At 45.0% G+C, this 18,962-nt stretch overlaps 1 protein-coding gene across 1 annotated transcript in view; it reads left to right on the top strand.

Annotated features, from left to right (window-relative positions):
* Positions 1 to 18,962, top strand: part of LOC112253152 (mitogen-activated protein kinase kinase kinase kinase 3) — a 77,746-nt gene that overhangs the window by 55,038 nt on the left and 3,746 nt on the right. Inside the window, 13 exon segments of the mRNA XM_024425136.2 lie at positions 419 to 497; positions 1,079 to 1,137; positions 1,546 to 1,608; positions 11,879 to 11,931; positions 12,764 to 12,802; positions 14,567 to 14,618; positions 14,924 to 14,977; positions 14,980 to 15,094; positions 17,419 to 17,525; positions 17,714 to 17,755; positions 17,931 to 18,015; positions 18,513 to 18,592; positions 18,722 to 18,782. Coding sequence (XP_024280904.2) covers positions 419 to 497; positions 1,079 to 1,137; positions 1,546 to 1,608; positions 11,879 to 11,931; positions 12,764 to 12,802; positions 14,567 to 14,618; positions 14,924 to 14,977; positions 14,980 to 15,094; positions 17,419 to 17,525; positions 17,714 to 17,755; positions 17,931 to 18,015; positions 18,513 to 18,592; positions 18,722 to 18,782 — 889 coding nt within the window.

Below are 18,962 nucleotides of genomic sequence, written 5' to 3'. Positions count from 1 at the left end.
TGAAGGTAGGCCTTGAAATGCATCCACAAGTACACCTCCAATTGACTCAAATGATGTCAATTAGCCTATCAGAAGCTACTAAAGCCATGTCATCATTTTCTGGAATTTTCCAAGCTGTTTAAAGGCACAGTCAACTTAGTGTATGTAAACGTCTGACCTACTGGAATTGTAATACAGTGAATTATAAGTGAAATAATATATCTGTAGACAATTGTTGGAAAAATTACTTGTGTCATGCACAAAGTAGATGTCCTAACCAACTTGTCAAAACTACAGTTTTTGACAAGAAATTTGTGGAGTGGTTGAAGAACGCGTTTTAATGACTCCAACCTAAGTGTATATAAACTTCCGACTTCAACTGTATGTAATGTATGTGTCTTGGATATTTAGGTCTTCTATTCTGTTTTCTTCCTGACAGTCTCCTGTGTCTGTTCCCCATCGGATTCGCTCCACCAGCAGGAGCACCAGGGAAGGGAAGACGCTGTCTGAGATCACCTGTAAGTGTCTGTGTGACTGGACCAGTTTCCCGGACCCAGATTGAGCCGACTCCTGGACTACAAAGCATGCTTAGTGGAGAATCACCGTTGAATGTGCTTTTTAGTCCAGGACTAGGCTGACTCTGTGTGGCTGTGGTGGATTCAGTTTTATCAGTCTGTGGTTATTGGCAGTGTGCTTAATCTGTGGTGTGGAGTGACTGACACATTCATTTCTTTGTGAGTTCATGGTAATCACAGTTTAGTGAACCTCTGTCTGTCAGGATTAACGTTGGCATGAGTATAATCTACTCTTTTCAGCTTCCACAGATGAACGGCTCCTCAAACCATGCAGTGAAGGAGCACACACACACACACACACACACACACACACACACACTCCTCTGTTAAAGTACCTCAACACACTCACTCATCTATCTCTACCTGCAGCTGTACAGTTAAACTTCTCTCACTCTCTCTCTCTTGCTTTCTCTCTCTCTCTTGCTTTCTCTCTCTCTCTCTTGCTTTCGCTCTCTTCTCTATTGCTTTCTCTCTCTCTATTGCTTTCGCTCTCTCTCTCTATTGCTCACTCTTTCTCTCCCTAGTTGGCCAGGTGAAGTTTGACCCCCCGTTGAGGAAGGAGACAGAGCCCCATCATGAGCTGGTGAGTAGCCTGGTCCTACAGTGTCCCCCTGATACAACTGTGGCTGAACCCTGTGTGTCGGTGCCGTAATAGGAAAAAGAAACATAGATAGGCCCCATTAGCTGAGACTCTGCTGAAGTTTAAATCCCAATTAATGCATTTCTGATCTCAAGTCTTCCATATTATAAATGTCCCAGTGTATCATATTCCCTGTCCTTTTTTCTCCTAAATTTGTCTGAATGCGCCCCTGGCTGAGGTTTCAGTGCAGGGTTCATATGGCATGCATGGCCAGCCCTCTTCTCTCCCCTCACTCTCATCCCTCACTCCCTACCTCTCTTATCCATCCTCTCCCCTGCTTTAATCCCTTTCTCTGATTGGATGGCATTAACTTTGAATTAACGGGTCTTTCTCACTCTGCCTGTTGAACAGCCCGACTCTGACCCTTTTTTGGACTGTGCAGAAGAGCTGTACTACACGGCGAGATCTAATCTGGTATTTTCCCGCATCTCTCCATTTCTTCTTCTGGGTCGTCTCTCTTCTTCTTAACGCTTAAATGTCCTCTTTCAGTTTGCCTTGTCTCTTTCGTGGTTCTTTTGAGTGTCTAAGTTTGATGGATGTCAGTAACTGTTTGTTAATTTGTGTCTGTGAAGCTGTCTTCACCTCATTTGTTGTTTCTGTTGTTATTCTGGTCTTATGTTGGTTGTTATTTGAACTGGATGGTCTTCAACCACACAACCTGTTAGACCTCACCAGCATATCTAAGGCTCTTGAGAGAGAGGGATGGGGGAAATTGTTTAGAGGGAGAGGAATGGGGGGATGGAGGAAAACATTTATAGAGAGAGAGGAATGGGGGATGGGGGAAAAACTGTATAGAGGAAGAGGAATGGAGGGATGGTGGAAAAAGTGTATAGAGGAAGAGGAATGGAGGGATGGGGGAAAAAGTGTATGGAGGGATGGGGAAAAACTAATGAGGGAGGAATGGAGGGATGGGGGAAAAACTGTATGGAGGGATGGGGAAAAACTGTATGGAGGGATGGGGGAAAAACTGTATGGAGGGATGGGGGAAAAACTGTATAGAGGGATGGGGAAAAACTGTATAGGGGGATGGAGGGAAGGGGGAAAAACTGTATAGAGGGAGAGGAATGGAGGGATGGGGGAAAAACTGTATAGAGGGAGAGGAATGGAGGGATGGGGGAAAAAGTGTATGGAGGGATGGGGGAAAAACTAATGAGGGAGGAATGGAGGGATGGGGGAAAAACTGTATGGAGGGATGGGGGAAAAACTGTATGGAGGGATGGGGGAAAAACTGTATGGAGGGATGGGGAAAACTGTATAGAGGGATGGGGAAAAACTGTATAGGGGGATGGAGGGAAGGGGGAAAAACTGTATAGAGGGGGAGGGATGAGGGAAAAACTGTATAGAGGGAGAGGAATGGAGGGATGGGGGAAAAACTGTATAGAGGGAGAGGAATGGAGGGATGGGGAAAACTGTATAGAGGGAGAGGGATGGAGGAAAAATGTATAGAGGGAGAGGGATGGGGGATGAGGGAAAAACTATAGAGGGGGAGGGATGAGGGAAAAACTGTATAGAGGGAGAGGAATGGAGGGATGAGGGAAAAACTGTATAGAGGGAGAGGAATGGAGGGATGGGGAAAACTGTATAGAGGGAGAGGGATGGAGGAAAAATGTATAGAGGGAGAGGGATGGGGGATGAGGGAAAAACTGTATAGAGGGGGAGGGATGAGGGAAAAACTGTATAGAGGGAGAGGAATGGAGGGATGAGGGAAAAACTGTATAGAGGGAGAGGAATGGAGGGATGGGGGAAAAACTGTATAGAGGGAGAGGGATGGAGGGATGGGGAAAACTGTATAGAGGGAGAGGGATGGAGGAAAAATGTATAGAGGGAGAGGGATGGAGGAAAAATGTATAGAGGGAGAGGGATGGGGAAAAACTGTATAGATGGATAGGGGAAAAACTGTAGAGGGATGGGGAAAAACTAATGAGGGAGGAATGGAGGGATCGGGGAAAAACTGTATAGAGGGAGAGAAGTGGAGGGATGGGGAAAACTGTATAGAGGGAGAGGAATGGAGGGATGGGGAAAACTGTATAGAGGGAGAGGAATGGAGGGATGGGGAAAACTGTATAGAGGGAGAGGAATGGAGGGATGGGGAAAACTGTATAGAGGGAGAGGAATGGGGGAAACTGCATAGAGGGAGAGGAATGGAGGGATGGGGGAAAACTGTATGGAGGGAGAGGAATGGAGGGATGGGGAAAACTGTATGGAGGGAGAGGAATGGAGGGATGGGGAAAACTGTATAGAGGGAGAGGAATGGAGGGATGGGGAAAACTGTATAGAGGGAGAGGAATGGAGGGATGGGGAAAACTGTATAGAGGGAGAGGAATGGAGGGATGGGGAAAACTGTATAGAGGGAGAGGAATGGGGAAAACTGCATAGAGGGAGAGGAATGGAGGGATGGGGGAAAACTGTATGGAGGGAGAGGAATGGAGGGATGGGGAAAACTGTATAGAGGGAGAGGAATGGAGGGATGGGGAAAACTGTATGGAGGGAGAGGAATGGAGGGATGGGGAAAACTGTATAGAGGGAGAGGAATGGAGGGATGGGGAAAACTGTATAGAGGGAGAGGAATGGAGGGATGGGGAAAACTGTATAGAGGGAGAGGAATGGGGAAAACTGCATAGAGGGAGAGGAATGGAGGGATGGGGAAAACTGTATAGAGGGAGAGGAATGGAGGGATGGGGAAAACTGTATAGAGGGAGAGGAATGGGGAAAACTGCATAGAGGGAGAGGAATGGAGGGATGGGGGAAAACTGTATGGAGGGAGAGGAATGGAGGGATGGGGAAAACTGTATGGAGGGAGAGGAATAGAGGGATGGGGAAAACTGTATGGAGGGAGAGGAATGGAGGGATGGGGAAAACTGCATAGAGGGAGAGGAATGGAGGGATGGGGAAAACTGTATGGAGAGAGGAATGGAGGGATGGGGAAAACTGTATGGAGAGAGGAATGGAGGGATGGGGGAAAACTGTATAGAGGGAGTCGGATGGAGGAAAAACTGTATAGAGAGAGAGGCATCATTGCTCTTCCTCTGTCATCCTTGGTTACCTGCAAGGAAACACGTGCCGTCATCATTGCTTTGCACAAAAAGGGCTTCACAGGCAAGGATATTGCTGCCAGATATTGCACCTAAATCAACCATTTATCGGATCATCAAGAACTTCAAGGAGAGCGGTTCAATTGTTGTGAAGAAGGCTTCGGGGCGCCCAAGATGGTGCTGGTGCTTGCTGGACTGTTACTTACAGTTGATTCAGCTGCGGGATCGGGGCAACACCAGTACAGAGCTTGCTCAGGAATGGCAGCAGGCAGGTGTGAGTGCATCTGCACGCACAGTGAGGTGAAGACTTTTGGAGGATGGTCTGGTGTCAAGAAGGGCAGCAAAGAAGCCACTTCTCTCCACGAAAAACATCAGGGACAGACTGATATTCTGCAAAAGGTACAGGGATTAGACTGCTAAGAACTGGGGTAAAGTCTTTTTCTCTGATGAATCTCCTTTCCGATTGTTTGGGGCATCCGGAAAATAGCTTGTCCGGAGAAGACAAGGTGAGCGCTACCATCAGTCCTGTGCCATGCCAACAGTAAAGTATCCTGAGACCATTCATGTGTGGGGTTGCTTCTCAGCCAAGGGAGTGGGCTCACTCACAATTTTGCCAAAGAACACAACCATGAATAAAGAATGGTACCAACACATCCTCCGAGAGCAAATTCTCCCAACCATCCAGGAACAGTTTGGTGACGAACAATGCTTTTTCCAGCATGATGGAGCACCTTGCCATAAGGCAAAAGTGATAACTAAGTGGCTCGGGGAAGAAAACATTGATATTTTGGTCCCTGACCAGGAAACTCCCCAGACCTTAATCCCATTGAGAATTTGTGGTCAATCCTCAAGAGGCGGTGGACAAACAAAAACCCACAAACTCCAAGCAATAATTATGCAAGAATGGGCTGCCATCAGTCAGGATGTGGCCCAGAAGTTAACTGACAGCATGCCAGGGCAGATTGCAGAGGTCTTGAAAAAGAAGGGTCAACACTGCAAATATTGACTCTTTGTATCAACTTCATGTAATTGTCAATAAAAGCCTTTGACACTTATGAAATGCTTGTTATTATACTTCAGTATTCCATAGTAACATCTGACAAAAATATCTAAAGACACTGAAGCAGCAAACGTTGTGGAAATTAATATTTGTGTCATTCTCAACTTTTGGCCACAACTGTACTGTAGGGAGAGGGATGTCTCTGTACAGCAGAGAGATGGATGAACCTCCTCATAGGGAAAACCTGTGTGACTGACTTGGACCCCTGAGGCCATGGCCTATTAGAGCAGGAACAGATCAAGCCCTACGTTTCCATTACCAGTCCCCCCTGTCTCCTTCTGCCAAATATTACTGCTGACTCAGACCACGGACTCCACAGTCACAGTTTAACTCATGGGTGTCAAACTCTGGCCCGCGAGACAATACCAAATTACTACTAGAGCTGGCCCGCCGGTATTATACAGCGCATTCACCACTAATACTACGAATCCCATAATGCTCTGCTGTTTTCGCGCGCCAATCAGGACAGGACCCAGAAACGCTCTCTCCTCTGTGACAGTAGTCATAGCAACATAGACCCTACAACTGTCAGCGAGCTAACCCTTCCCAAAAATGGCGAAAAGAAAGGCAGAAAACAGGAGCTTTCTGGACAAGTGGGAGGCAGAATATCTATTTACATATGTAAAAGACAAACCTGTTTGTCTTGTTTGTGGAGTCAACGTGGCTGTAAGTAAGGAGTACAACATTAGACGACACTATGAAACGAAACACCATGACAAATACAAGGACCTGGACATGACTCAAAGGAGCCAGAAAGTAGAGGAGATGAAAAGAAGTTTGGTTTCACAACAGAATATGTTTAAAAAAGCCACATCACAAAGCGAGGCTGCTGTAAAGGCTAGTTATATAGTGGCAGCAGAGATCGCAAAATCAGCCCGGCCCTTTAATGAGGGAGAGTTCATGAAAAAGTGCATGATGAAGGTTTGTGACCTCGTATGCCCAGAGAAAAAACAAGCATTTTCAAACGTGAGCCTGAGCAGGAACACAGTAGCTGATCGCACATGTGATCTTGCCACCAATCTGTATGACCAGCTGATGGAAAAGGGAAAAGATTTTGTTGCGTTCTCCCTCGCTGTGGATGAGAGCTGCGACGCATCTGATACTGCTCAGCTGTCAGTCTTCATCCGTGGAGTGGACTCAAATCTGTGTGTTACGGAGGAGCTATTAGGATTCAAATCAATGCATGGCACAACCACAGGAAAGGAAATCTTTGAGGAGGTTTCCAAATGTGTAACTGAAATAAAGCTGCCGTGGGATAAACTCGTTGGATTAACGACAGATGGTGCGCCAGCGATGTGCGGTAAAAAGAGTGGACTGGTGGGCATGGTTCGGGAGAAGATGCGGGAAGAGAACTGTGCAGGTGAGCTAACTGTTTACCACTGCATCATACATCAGGAAGCACTGTGTGCCAAAGCCCTAAAGATGGAACATGTTATGACCACAGTAACACAGGTAGTTAACTTTATAAGAGCCAAAGGTCTAAATCACCGGCAGTTTAAATCTTTTCTGGAGGAGTGTGGTTCGGAATACGCAGACGTGCCGTATCACACAGAGGTGAGATGGCTAAGCAGAGGAAAAGTACTGAACAGATGTTTCGAGCTGCGTGAGGAAATATGTCAATTCCTGGAAACCAAAGGGAAGGATACAGCAGAGCTCCGGGAGCAAAAGTTCCTGTGTGAGCTGGCCTTTCTCTGTGACATCTCGAGCCATCTCGATGCGCTGAACCTGCAGCTTCAGGGGCGGGGGCGCATCATCACAGACATGTACGCTGCAGTGAGGGCCTTCAAAACTAAACTGTGCCTGTGGGAGAATCAGATGCTGCAAGGAAACCCTTGCCATTTTCCCTGCTGCCAATCCATAAAAGCGCAGATCTCTACCGCCGTGTTCCCATGCGCACAGTTTGCTGAAAAACTCAGTGTTCTCGCCGCTGAGTTTAGCCGGCGATTTGCCGACTTCGATGCCCAGAAATGCAAGTTTGAACTGCTTAGTAATCCCTTCGCAGTTGATGTGGAAAATGCACCAACCAACATCCAAATGGAGCTGATTGAACTCCAGTGCAACGACACGCTGAAGTCAAAGTATGATGCTGTGGGCGCCGCACAGTTTCCACGGTTCATCCCTGACACAATGCCTCAGCTCCGCACCCAAGCTGCTCAGATGCTCTCCATGTTCGGCAGCACTTATCTATGCGAGCAACTTTTCTCCTCGATGAAGATGACCAAAACAACTCACAGGAGACGTCTGACTGATGAACATCTTCGCTCGATACTGAGGATTTCTTCAGCTCAGAGCTTGAGCCCAGACATTGATGAACTAGCATCCAAGAAGAGATGCCAGGTATCTGGCTTGGGCACATCAGATTAGACCAGTGTGCAATAATTAACGTTTTCTTTATGCACTTTTTCTTGCTACAAGGCATGGGCTTGAATGGTTGATTGATTTATTATCATTTTATTTGTAAAATTATTAGCCAGTGGAAAAAGTTTATTTTGGTATTTAAATCAGAAGGCTGCAAATAGAAAAGAGGCATACAATTTTTATTTAAATTTTATTTATTTAATAAATGAATGCCATTGATGTGTTTTTTCATTTGAAATTCGATTTTGCATGTCTCCACTATTAAATTATATATTGTATGGTAATAAGCGATGCTTGTTCCATATTCAATGTTAAAGCAAAACTTGTTTGGGTCAATATTAAAAGGTTAATTTGTTCAATGTTGGCCCGTGACTTTGTTCAGGTTTTACATTTTGGCCCACTGGGTATTTGAGTTTGACACCCCTGGTTTAACCCGTTAGACCTCATTTCTTTCCCTCATATGAATACTGGGGGATTTGTTGATGTGACTGAGGCAGCAGGATATGGCAGTTTGTTAGCATAAGTAAGAATATGTTAGCTGAGCTCTCTTTGGCTTAATGTAGTATGGCTGTCAGTTTGTTAGCATCAGTAAGAATATGTTAGCTGAGCTCTCTTTGGCTTAATGTAGTATGGCTGTCAGTTTGCGGTGTGTTGGTCCGTAGGAGTCACAGTCTGTCACTTAGCTGTGAAAGGGGGAATACTGGCAACATTGATATGTCCTCTGATCTGAGGGACCCGCATTTAGGGTTGCAAAGGGTCTGAAACTTTCTGGTAAACTTCCAGATTTCTTCCGGACATTTTCCATGGGAAGTTGAGCCCTGGAATTTGGGAAATTTTGCTTAAATTCATCTAAAACGTTATGTTATAACAGTGAACCTTTTTGTGGGAATCACATAAGGCAATTCTAGGTCTTGTGGCATATTTTGGTTAAACTATCCCCAATTCAATAGAATTGTAACCCTCTGCATGAACAGTGCATTCTTCCATCACATGTACATCTGATTCTCAAGATCTTGCACACTAATGAGATGCTATTGAGCCCACTACTACACTGTCTGAGCCAATGACTACATGCTTTCTGGTCAATTTGGATTACAATACTGGGTGGGGTGAAAATATTTTATATGACATATATTACATGATTTTTTTGTTAACTAGTAAATAGTAGCCTACAGCAAAGTGTGTTTTAAATCATTTCTAACTTATTAACAATTTCTGCTAGTTAGTTTTTGCTGCCATGTGGGTTTTAGCTTGCTTGAGCCTGCTAACTGAGGAGTGTTGATTCACCTGTTTCCATATATGTTTAATTACATCATTTTTTTTATCTTACAAAGGAGTTGTTTAATCTAACTGCTTAACTATTAATCTGTACATGGAATTGTCTTTGGTTTTTATTGACTCATTTTTAAAATAATCTTTACAGGAAAATGCCACGGCACTATCTGATGTGTGGAGACATTTCACTGCAGCTAATGTAGAAGGAAAAGCTGTGTACGTTTGCAAATATTGTGCCAAATCATATGTGAAGAATGCAACAAAGATGCAGAATCATCTGGCCAAGTTCATAAAGTTCCCTCAGCGCACACAACAAGCAATCTCTGACAAAAGTCCCTCTACTTCTATTTGAGGTGAAAATGATGAATCCGACACCTTATCGATAGCAACAGCTCATGGTCCTCCTGGAATCAGATGTTTTTTTGACTCAATGGAGGAACGTAGTCAGAGAAATGCTGATGAATGTCTTGCTTGAGCTGTTTATGCAACTGGTTCACCTCTGATGCTCACAGGCAATGTGTATTGGAAGAGATTTCTGAATGTTCTTTGCCCAGCATACACCCCTCCAACCAGACATGCTTTATCTACTCTTTTGCTGGAGGCAGAGTTCAACAGAGTTCAAGTGAAGGTCAAGCAAATTATAAAGAAAGAAGACTGTATTGCAATCATCTCTGATGGGTGGTCGAATATTCGTGGGCAAGGAATAATTAACTACATCATCTCCACCTCTCAACCAGTATTCTACAAGAGCACAGATACAAGGGACAACAGACACACCGGTCTCTGCATTGCAGATGAGCTGAAGGATGTCATCAATGACCTTGGACCACAGGAGGTATTTGCAATGGTGACAGACAATGCTGCAAACATGAAGGCTGCTTGGTCTGTGGAGGAGTCCTACCTTTACATCACACCCATTGGCTGTGCTGCTCATGCATTGAATCTGCTCATCAAGGACATTATGGCACTGAAAACAATGGATACGATCTACAAGAGAGCCAAGGAAATGGTTAGGTATGTGAAGGGTCATGAAGTTATAGCAGCAATCTACCTCACCAAGCAAAGTGAGAAGAATAAGAGCACCACATTGAAGCTACCCAGCAATACCCGTTGGGGTGGTGTCATCAGGGGTGGGAAGGTGTCTCTCCAAGCAATGGCCATATCACAGTCTGCCGATATGGACAGCTTCATCAAGAGGGTTCTCCTGGATGATGTATTTTGGGAGAGAGTGGTAAGCCTAAAACTCCTGAAACCTATAGCAGTAGCCATTACACAGATTGAGGGAGACAATGCCATCCTGTCTGATGTTCAGACTCTGCTTGCAGATGTAAGAGAAGAAATCCGTACTGCCCTGCCCACCTCACTGTTGCTCCATGCAGAGGAAACTGCAGTTCTGAAATACATCAAAAAGCATGAAGACTTCTGCCTGATGCACACACACGCCGCAGTGTACATGTTGGACCCCGAGTATGCTGGCAAGAGCATCCTGTCTGGTGCAGAAATCAACAAGGCCTATGGTGTCATCACTACCGTGTCTCGCCACCTTGGCCTGGATGAGGGCAAGGTTCTTGGCAGTCTGGCACAGTACACTTCCAAGCAAGGGCTTTGGGATGGAGATGCAATATGGCAGTCATGCCAACATATCAGCCACCTGGTGGAAGGGACTTTGTGGATCTGAGGCTCTTTCCCCTATTGCCTCCATCATCCTCCAAATCCCACCAACATCAGCCACCTCTGGTCCTTGTTTGGAAACACACACACACCGAAGCACACAACAGGCTGACTAATACAAGGGTTGAAATATTGGTTGGCCATCCGGGCAAATTTGAGACTTTTTGAGCCTGACAACAAGCCATCCTCAACAAGATTGGAAAGTGAGCGTGAAGATGAGGCCTCAGAGTCTGATGTTCAAGAGGTGGACATTGAGGAGGTCCAGGGAGAAGACATGGAAGTCTGAGAGGAAGACAACCAAAGCTTTAGTTTCTATACTATCATTTTACAGATGTATGTCGAAAACGTTTTTGGGAGATGCGATGGATCATTGGGGATCATCCAATATTCCCTTTCTTTTGTCGTTCAGTGAAATCATCCCATGTGAAGAGTCAACTCATTTAATGGTCAATTCGTTTTTTAAATTTCTATTGGAAGGATTTAATCATTTGCAATTATGTCTACTTATTATAAGGTAAAATATTTATGTTTCTGTCTCCATATGATATGGTAAATATATCCAATGCAAAAAACATCTACATTTAAATAATATTAATATTCATTTGCGTTAATTCCCATATATTCCCATTAATTCCCATGGAAAGTTTCCACCTCTGAATATGTCCCAAAATGTGCAACCCTACCCGTAATTATACTGTTCAGTAAAGTCAATCACATTGATGCAACACACACACACACACATCACCCTTCGCCCATACCGTTGCAGCTAATTCTGCTGAGATACCTCTATACAGTATATTTTCCATTCATATCACTCACATAACATACTCATCTGTGTGTGTGTGTTCCATAGTGCAAAATGCTGACATATCCCTTTACTTATATCGCACATGCACATTAGAAACATCTTTCATAATTAGAAACTATCATATTTCAGTGTTTTTTCTCTAAGCACCACTGCAGTGGTGACCTCTGACCTATAGTGTCATCAGCCTTGCCAGCCCCTGAGGCTATTCTCACGGAGTCAAGGTCCTGTAACGTCCTGGATGGCCTGTTCATTAGTGTCACCAGTGTGACCAGGGAGTCATTGAGGTTACACCACACTCAGCCTCGTCTCTCTCCACACGATCTCTAAGTGGTTGTAGGTGTTGTGTGTACGCATGTGTCTCAGCTCTTAATATAGTTGATGCTGTAAAGTAGGTAACCTCAGCCATGGTGCCTTTCCACATTGACTCTGTGTCGTCGTGTTTCAGAAACAGTCCTGTAATTGTGATATGCCTCCTTTTAGGATCTTCAACGGGACTATGGACAGGAATCTCCAAGCCTGGTGGGAGGGAACAAGTAAGTCACTCTTTCTGGGTCTCTACTCCTCTTCCTCCACCTTTCATCCTCTGTTCTTCCTGTCCCTTCCCTAAGCTTGATCGTCTTTCCTCCCTATCTCTCCTTTATCTCTTCTCCTTGCCTCTCCAGCTCTCCTCTCTTCTTCACCTTCTCTTGTCCTCACCTCCCCCGCTCTCCCTTCCTCCCCCGCTCCTGTCCTCCTGTTTTATCTGTGTAGAGATTAGCCCGAGCAGATGGTGGTGTGGTACTGAGAGGTGACTTCCTGTAGAGAGGAAGGCATCTGATGCGTCTGATCATTTATTCATGACACCTTTCCTGGAACTCAGCTCAGAAGAAGTGCCCTGTAAGGGGGGGTGTAATAACATAGACAGACTCACTGCTGCTTAAACCTAGAATGATCTGCTCCATAGCAGGATGGGATGGATTGATAGATGGTGTGTTTTGAAAAAGCCACTCCTTCCAGATCTGAGGCACTCTGAATCTTATTCTGTTATCTGATTACTGAACAATTGATGTCCACATTCCTTCTCCCACTGGTCAGCCTCATAGGATTCATATTCAAATTTTCTCTCATGCACACCCACGTGCATACACAAACACACTGTTGCTTACACATAGCTGACCTGGCAGCTTCACACATCCAAGGTGAGTGTACAACTTTGAGTGGCTAAGGTAAATATTCAATGGGTTATGACGTCATCTCAGCTGGGATGAAACTTACACACTATCACACTCAAGTACGCTGAATTAATCTTCTCTGCGGTTTCCATGGGTTTTTGCCCTGTAGCAGTTTTTAACTTCTCCTTCGTTCGTTTCACTCGTTACTTGACAGGAGTCTTCTCAAATCAGTGGAGGAGGAGCTTAAGCAGAGGTGAGTTAGGCCACGCCCCACAGGGCTCCACCTGCAACTGCTCTGGTTTTTGATTTGCTGACGCGCCCTAACCGCGCCCACCCCAGCAGCCAATCAGTGTTAACGCAGGACTAATCCAGCCAATCAGTGTAAAGCTAAATGTATCTGCTCTGACTGCTGCGTTATGGCTTGATTATGTTGTGTCCATTGTTGTTCAATGCTTAGTCAGTGCAGGCTGCCCTGTGAGATCACCTGACACCGTGAGCTTCAACAAAGCATGACTTATACACTGACTTAAATACTTAGTATAAGCCTTATCTAGTTACATAGTCTATATTGAAATCCCCCAGCCCTACATGTAAAATTAGCAAAATATAGTATTACGGTTTAGTAAGACATATATTCCTATTTGGTTTAATTATATAGCAATGTAGTTCTTTAGTTATGCTGTACCTTTATGTAGTTTAAGTGTCATTATGTTACCCTAGTCGTGTAGTTGAGTTAATTTCCCCTTGTCTCAGTGTCTCCTCCCAGTGGGTGAAAGAGGAGAGCAGCTTCATTTGGCCTCTGTGCCTTGTAGTGAATCGCCCCCCCCCAATCTATCTACATCTCCTCAGGGGTCATATGGACTCTTTGCCTTGCTGTGAGTCCCCCCAATCTCCACAGGTCACATTTAGAGACTGATTATGATGAAACTCAACTGTAAGTCCTTCTCGTGTTTTAGTCCATCCGCCCTCTCTGAGGAGGAAGGAGGCTACCTCTTCCAGTTTCATTCACACATCTTCATGCTGCATTCCACTACACGCCCGTGCTGTGCCTTTAGTGCCCTCCTGTGCTCCCTGCCTGGCCAAAAACACCTCTCCGTCCATCTCTGCGCCTCCAGTATCCCTGTTTCCTCCCACAGTGGAGTTTGATCTTCGGACTCAGACTTGGGTCTTGTTCATTAACGCAGTAGAGCAGAACTATCTAAAAGTTTCTGACACGTTTCATGTTGTTTCCTCTAAGCAGTCTAGCTGACTGTGCATCGTCTTCCATCTGTGAGATAATGAATGTGATTGTTGTCATGTTTGGGTTCTATGGTCAGACTGTGCTTTGCCGTAACCCCTGACCCCTGCCGTTCCTTATCTGTTTCTTTGTGTGTGTTCATCATTCTGTGACACCTGCTTCCATGCTTGCTGATCTCAGTGTGTGTTCATACCGTCTGTTTGCCGTCTGTATCCAATGTGGGTTCTCGCTGCTTGTATCCTTACTGTTGACATGGTTGTCTTGGGGTCCATCCAATCCCCAACCCTCTGGTTTAACCCAGTGCTACTTGGTTCGTGTTCTCTCGCGGTGACGTTGATCTTGTGACTCATTTTGATTGGTGCCCTGTCTGTGTCTGTCGTGATTGAGGGGCTGATAGTGTTCTCTGATTGATGCCATGTCTATGTCCGTCATGATTGAGTGGTATCTGATTGGATCATACTGTACATACACATTACATTGACTGGGCTTTTGGGATCTGCTGTTCAAGGGAATGCTAACATCTTGTGTGTCAGTTGTCTTATGGTGTTTTCGGACCTTTGTTGTCTTTACCCACAACTGCCCTGTTGTCTAAAACTACGTTGTGTTACTTAGTTGTCTAACACTGTGTTGTGATAGGAGACCATGTTGTTAGTGATAGTCTGTCATTCTGTGTTAACACTTATTGTGACAACATTGTTTTATAACTGTCAATATGTGGAACCTTCTGAATTTTGTCACTGTCTTACAAAACTAACCCTACCTCAATCTCTTTCCCTCTAGCAAACACAGTACCATCATGAGGCCGAAAGTCCCACCCCCACTTCCCCCCAAGGTAGGACCACCAGCATATATCATACAGCATGCAGCATTTGGTAGCACGATCAAACAACCAAGACTACTATTTAGTGGAAAGGACCCGCGAGCAAAAATCAGTGTTGCATACATCAATATTTTCTCTCAAAGCTAATTCAAACTATTGACATTACATTTGTAAGATGGGCAGCAGAGCTTGACAAATTAGGAATAAAAGGGCAAGCATTAATCAACCTCTAGAGATTGTCTACCTTTCTGCTGTCTTTGTCTCTCTTACTCTGTCTCTGTGTCTCCTCTCTCCATTTTCTCCCACTCTCCCTCCAGCCCAAATCTATCTGTCCGCCCCAGGAGAGCCTGTCCCAGGGAGAGGATGATGTAGGCGGAGGGGGACCATCAAGCGCTGCCCCGTACCCGAGAGCCCCGCCCGACCCGCCTCAAATGTACCCCCCCGCCCTCCACCCCCACGCCTGCCCCCCCACAGACGCAGTAGCCTAGGTAACGAGAGTACACAGAGCCAGGCTGGCTCAGAGCCCGAGGGGAATGATGCTGGGAGCTTTAGGCATTTCTGGGAGTGGCTTCATGCCCCACACACGGAAGAGGAGTTGGAAGATGTGTTGGAGGAGGAGGAGGAGGGAGAAGAGAGTAAGGCCGGCCGATTGGTAGCCCCGTAGACGTCACTCCTCCCTGATTGGTTGTTAGTCCCATCAATCAGCGTCTGTAGTGTCTCGCACCTTCTCTCTCTCCCTCCCTCCCCCTTTCCTCTGTCTGTCTGTCTCTCTGTCTGTGGATGTATACAGTTCCTTCGGAAAGTATTCAGACCCCTTGTCCTTTTCCACATTTTGTTACGTTACAGACTGTATTAAATGTATTAAATTAAATAAAAATCCTCAGCAGGCTACACACAATACCCCATAATGACAAAGTGAAAACAGGTTTTTAGAAATGTTTGCAAATTTGTTAAAAATATACCTTATTTAAGTATTCAGACCCTTTGCTATGAGACTCGAAATTTAGCTCAGCTGCATCCTGTTTACATTGATCATCCTTGATGTTTCTACAACTTGATTGGAGTCCACCTGTGGTAAATTCAATTGATTGGACATGATTTGTAAAGGCACACACCTGTCTATATAAAGGCCCCATAGTTGACAGTGCATGTCAGAGCAGAAACCAAGCCATGTCCATAGAGCTCCTAGACAGGATTGTGTCGAGGCACATATCTGGGGAAGGGTACCAAAAAATGTCTGCACCATTGAAGGACCCCAAGGACACAGTGGCCTCCATCATTCTTAAATGGAAGAAGTGTGGAACCACCAAGACTCTACCTAGAGCTGGCCACCGGTCAAACTGAGCAATCAAGGGAGAAGGGCCTTGGTCAGAGTGGTGACCAAGAACCCGATGGTCACTCTGACAGAGCTCCAGAGTTTCTCTGTAGAGATGGTTGTCATTCTGGAAGGTTCTTAAATTTCTGCAGCAGTTCACCAATCAGGCCTTTGTGGCAGAGTGGCCAGACGGAAGCCACTCCTCAGTAAAAGGCACACAACAGCCCGCTTCGAGTTTGCCTAAAAGCACCTAAAGGCTTCAGACCACGAGAAACAAGATTCTCTGGTCTCATGAAAGCAAGATTGAACTCTTTAGCCTGAATGCCAAGCGTCACGTCTGGAGGAAACCTGGCACCATCCCTACGGTGAAGTATGGTGGTGGCAGCATCATGCTGTGGGGATGTTTTTCCGTGGCAGGGACTGGGAAACTAATAACGATCGAGGCAAAGATGAACGGAGCAAAGTACAGAGAGATCCTTGAAGAAAACCTGCTCCAGAGCGCTCAGGACATCAGACGGGTGAAGATTCACCTTCCAACAGGACAACGACCCAAAGCACACAGCCAAGACAACGCAGGAGTGGCTTCGGGACAAGTCTCTGAATGTCCTTGAGTGGCCCAGCCAGAGCCCAGACTTGAACTCGATCGAACATCTCTGGCGAGACCTGAAATTATCTGTGCAGCAACACTCTCCATCCAACCTGACAGACCTCCCCAAATATAGGTGTGCCAAGTTTGTAGCGTCATACCCAAGAAGACTCGAGGCTGTAATCGCTGCCAAACGTGCTTCAACAAAGTACTGAGTAAGGGTCTGAATACTTCTGTAAATGTGATTTTTCCGTTTATTTTTACAAATTTGCACAAAAAAAATACAAAAATAGAGTTTTTGCTTTGTCATTATAGGGTATTCTGTGTAGATTGATGAGGGGAATTTTTAAAAATTTTATATACATTTTAGAATATGGCTGTAACGTAACAAAATGTGGAAAAAGTCAAGAGCTCTGAATACTTTCTGAGTGCAGTGTTGTGTTGCTGCAGTCATGTGACTTTGTCTGTAACCAATCTCCTGCCTCCTCTCTCCCATTGTTGATATCACATGTTGTCCATGATCAATCCAAATGTAATGGAACTCTCAGCTCAGTGTGTTAGCATGATCGAATCATTTAGTTTGAGAGATGTCCTACTCTTGTAATCCTAACCAAATATATTCCATTAATACTGACTAGTAGTAATTCGATTTTAGCATATGTGTATACGTCTCAGTAGAACACTCACACCATTGAGCTACTGTCTTCAGGCAGCCCAATTCTGAGCTTTTTCCACTCATTTGTCTTTTGACCTCAGACTGCTCTTTTGCATATAATTGGGCTAAAGATCCGAATTAGACTGCCTGTGTAAATGCCGCTTTAATCCCATGCGTGTGAAATACCACACACACACACACAGAGGCATGCACACACTCACCGAGGTAAGTGTAATATTCATGTCTCCTGCTGCAGGTAATGGATTGAGCTCTCACCAGAATGGAGAAAAGGACAGTGCTGCAGAGAGGCAGTCCACCATGCCCCCTTGTGTCCCCATACGGAAAGACAAGAAGGACATTCCCGTAATGCCACCAGATCCCGCACACTCTCCTTATTAACACTGACATTTCAATACATTCCTTTCACACTCGGGCATCACCATACTGATTATTATTAAAGCCAGTAAACCATTTATCTAAATCGAATGTGGACCAGTGATCATTGACCTTATCTGTGTCTCTCTTTGTGCATCTCCTCCCCCTCTTTTCAGAAGCCTATCAGTAATGGTCTCCCACCCACACCCAAGGTCCATGTGAGTATGATGCCGCCTTTACAGACACGCCTACTTACTGAAACATTATGAATCCAAGTCAACTATGGTGTTGACCTCTAAAATGGAGATTTCAAAACAAGACATTTCAAGAAAAGATTACTATTGTGTTTGGCTTCCCTCTAACTATCCAACCGCCATCGTTCTTGTTCCTCAGATGGGGGCCTGTTTCTCCAAGGTGTTCAACGGCTGCCCGTTGAAAATCCACTGTGCCACATCCTGGATCAACCCAGACACCAGAGGTAGGACACTGGGAAAACAACGTAGCCTATCAGTGACTTGGGTGTCACTTTTTACAGCTTTATTGTTATGACTTATTGGATGAATCATTGCCATGATGATGATTTTGATTAAAGGGATACTTCAGGATTTTGGCAAAGTACTTTATCTACTTCCCCAGAGTCAGATGGGTACCAACTCATGGAGACTGTTTTTATTTCTGCATCCAGTATGAAGTAAGTTAGAGGTACTTTTGCGAGTCAATGCTAAGTAACATTAGCACAATGACTGGAAGTCTCTAGTATCTACTAGCATGCTAGTAGTTACCATGGGCTTCCAGTCATTGCGCTAACGCTAGTTAGCAATTGTGCTGATGCTCGTCATGAACTTCCTTTAAGCTGCACGCAGAGACATGTTTTTATCCACGAGTTCATCTATGTCTGGGAAAGTAGATAAAGGGCTTCATTGTCAAAATCCTGAAGTATCCCGTTAACACGACTAATTGGCTCTTTTGTTTCAGACCAATATTTGATATTTGGTGCTGAGGAGGGGATCTACACTTTGAACCTGAATGAACTGCACGAGACGTCAATGGAGCAGGTTTGTTCTTTTCTCTTCTCTTCTGGTTGAAGAAACATCTTGCCCACAATGCTTTTTTTTCCTCAATGGAGGATTCTGAATGTTGTATTCAAATCTTCATTGGCTCTCTCAATCTCCTTCTGTCCCCAGCTCTTTCCCCGGCGGTGCACTTGGCTTTATGTTATGAACAACTGCTTGCTCTCTATATCTGGTAAGACTATCTTGGACCTATAGTGTCTTACTTTGATGTTTGTTCTGTATTTATGAATGGTTTTGCAGTAGTAGGGGTAATGTGCTGCTCTGACATTTTGACATTTCTCTGCCATAAAACTTTTACTCTGGAAAATTGAGGCAGGGATTTCTCTGTTTAAATGGTGTCTGCCCTTTCCCC

The sequence above is a fragment of the Oncorhynchus tshawytscha genome, linkage group LG06 (assembly GCF_018296145.1).
Source record: "Oncorhynchus tshawytscha isolate Ot180627B linkage group LG06, Otsh_v2.0, whole genome shotgun sequence".
NCBI lineage: Eukaryota > Metazoa > Chordata > Actinopteri > Salmoniformes > Salmonidae > Oncorhynchus > Oncorhynchus tshawytscha.
The sequence above is the reverse complement of the archived record's forward strand: the minus strand, read 5'-3'. Positions and strand labels throughout refer to the sequence as shown.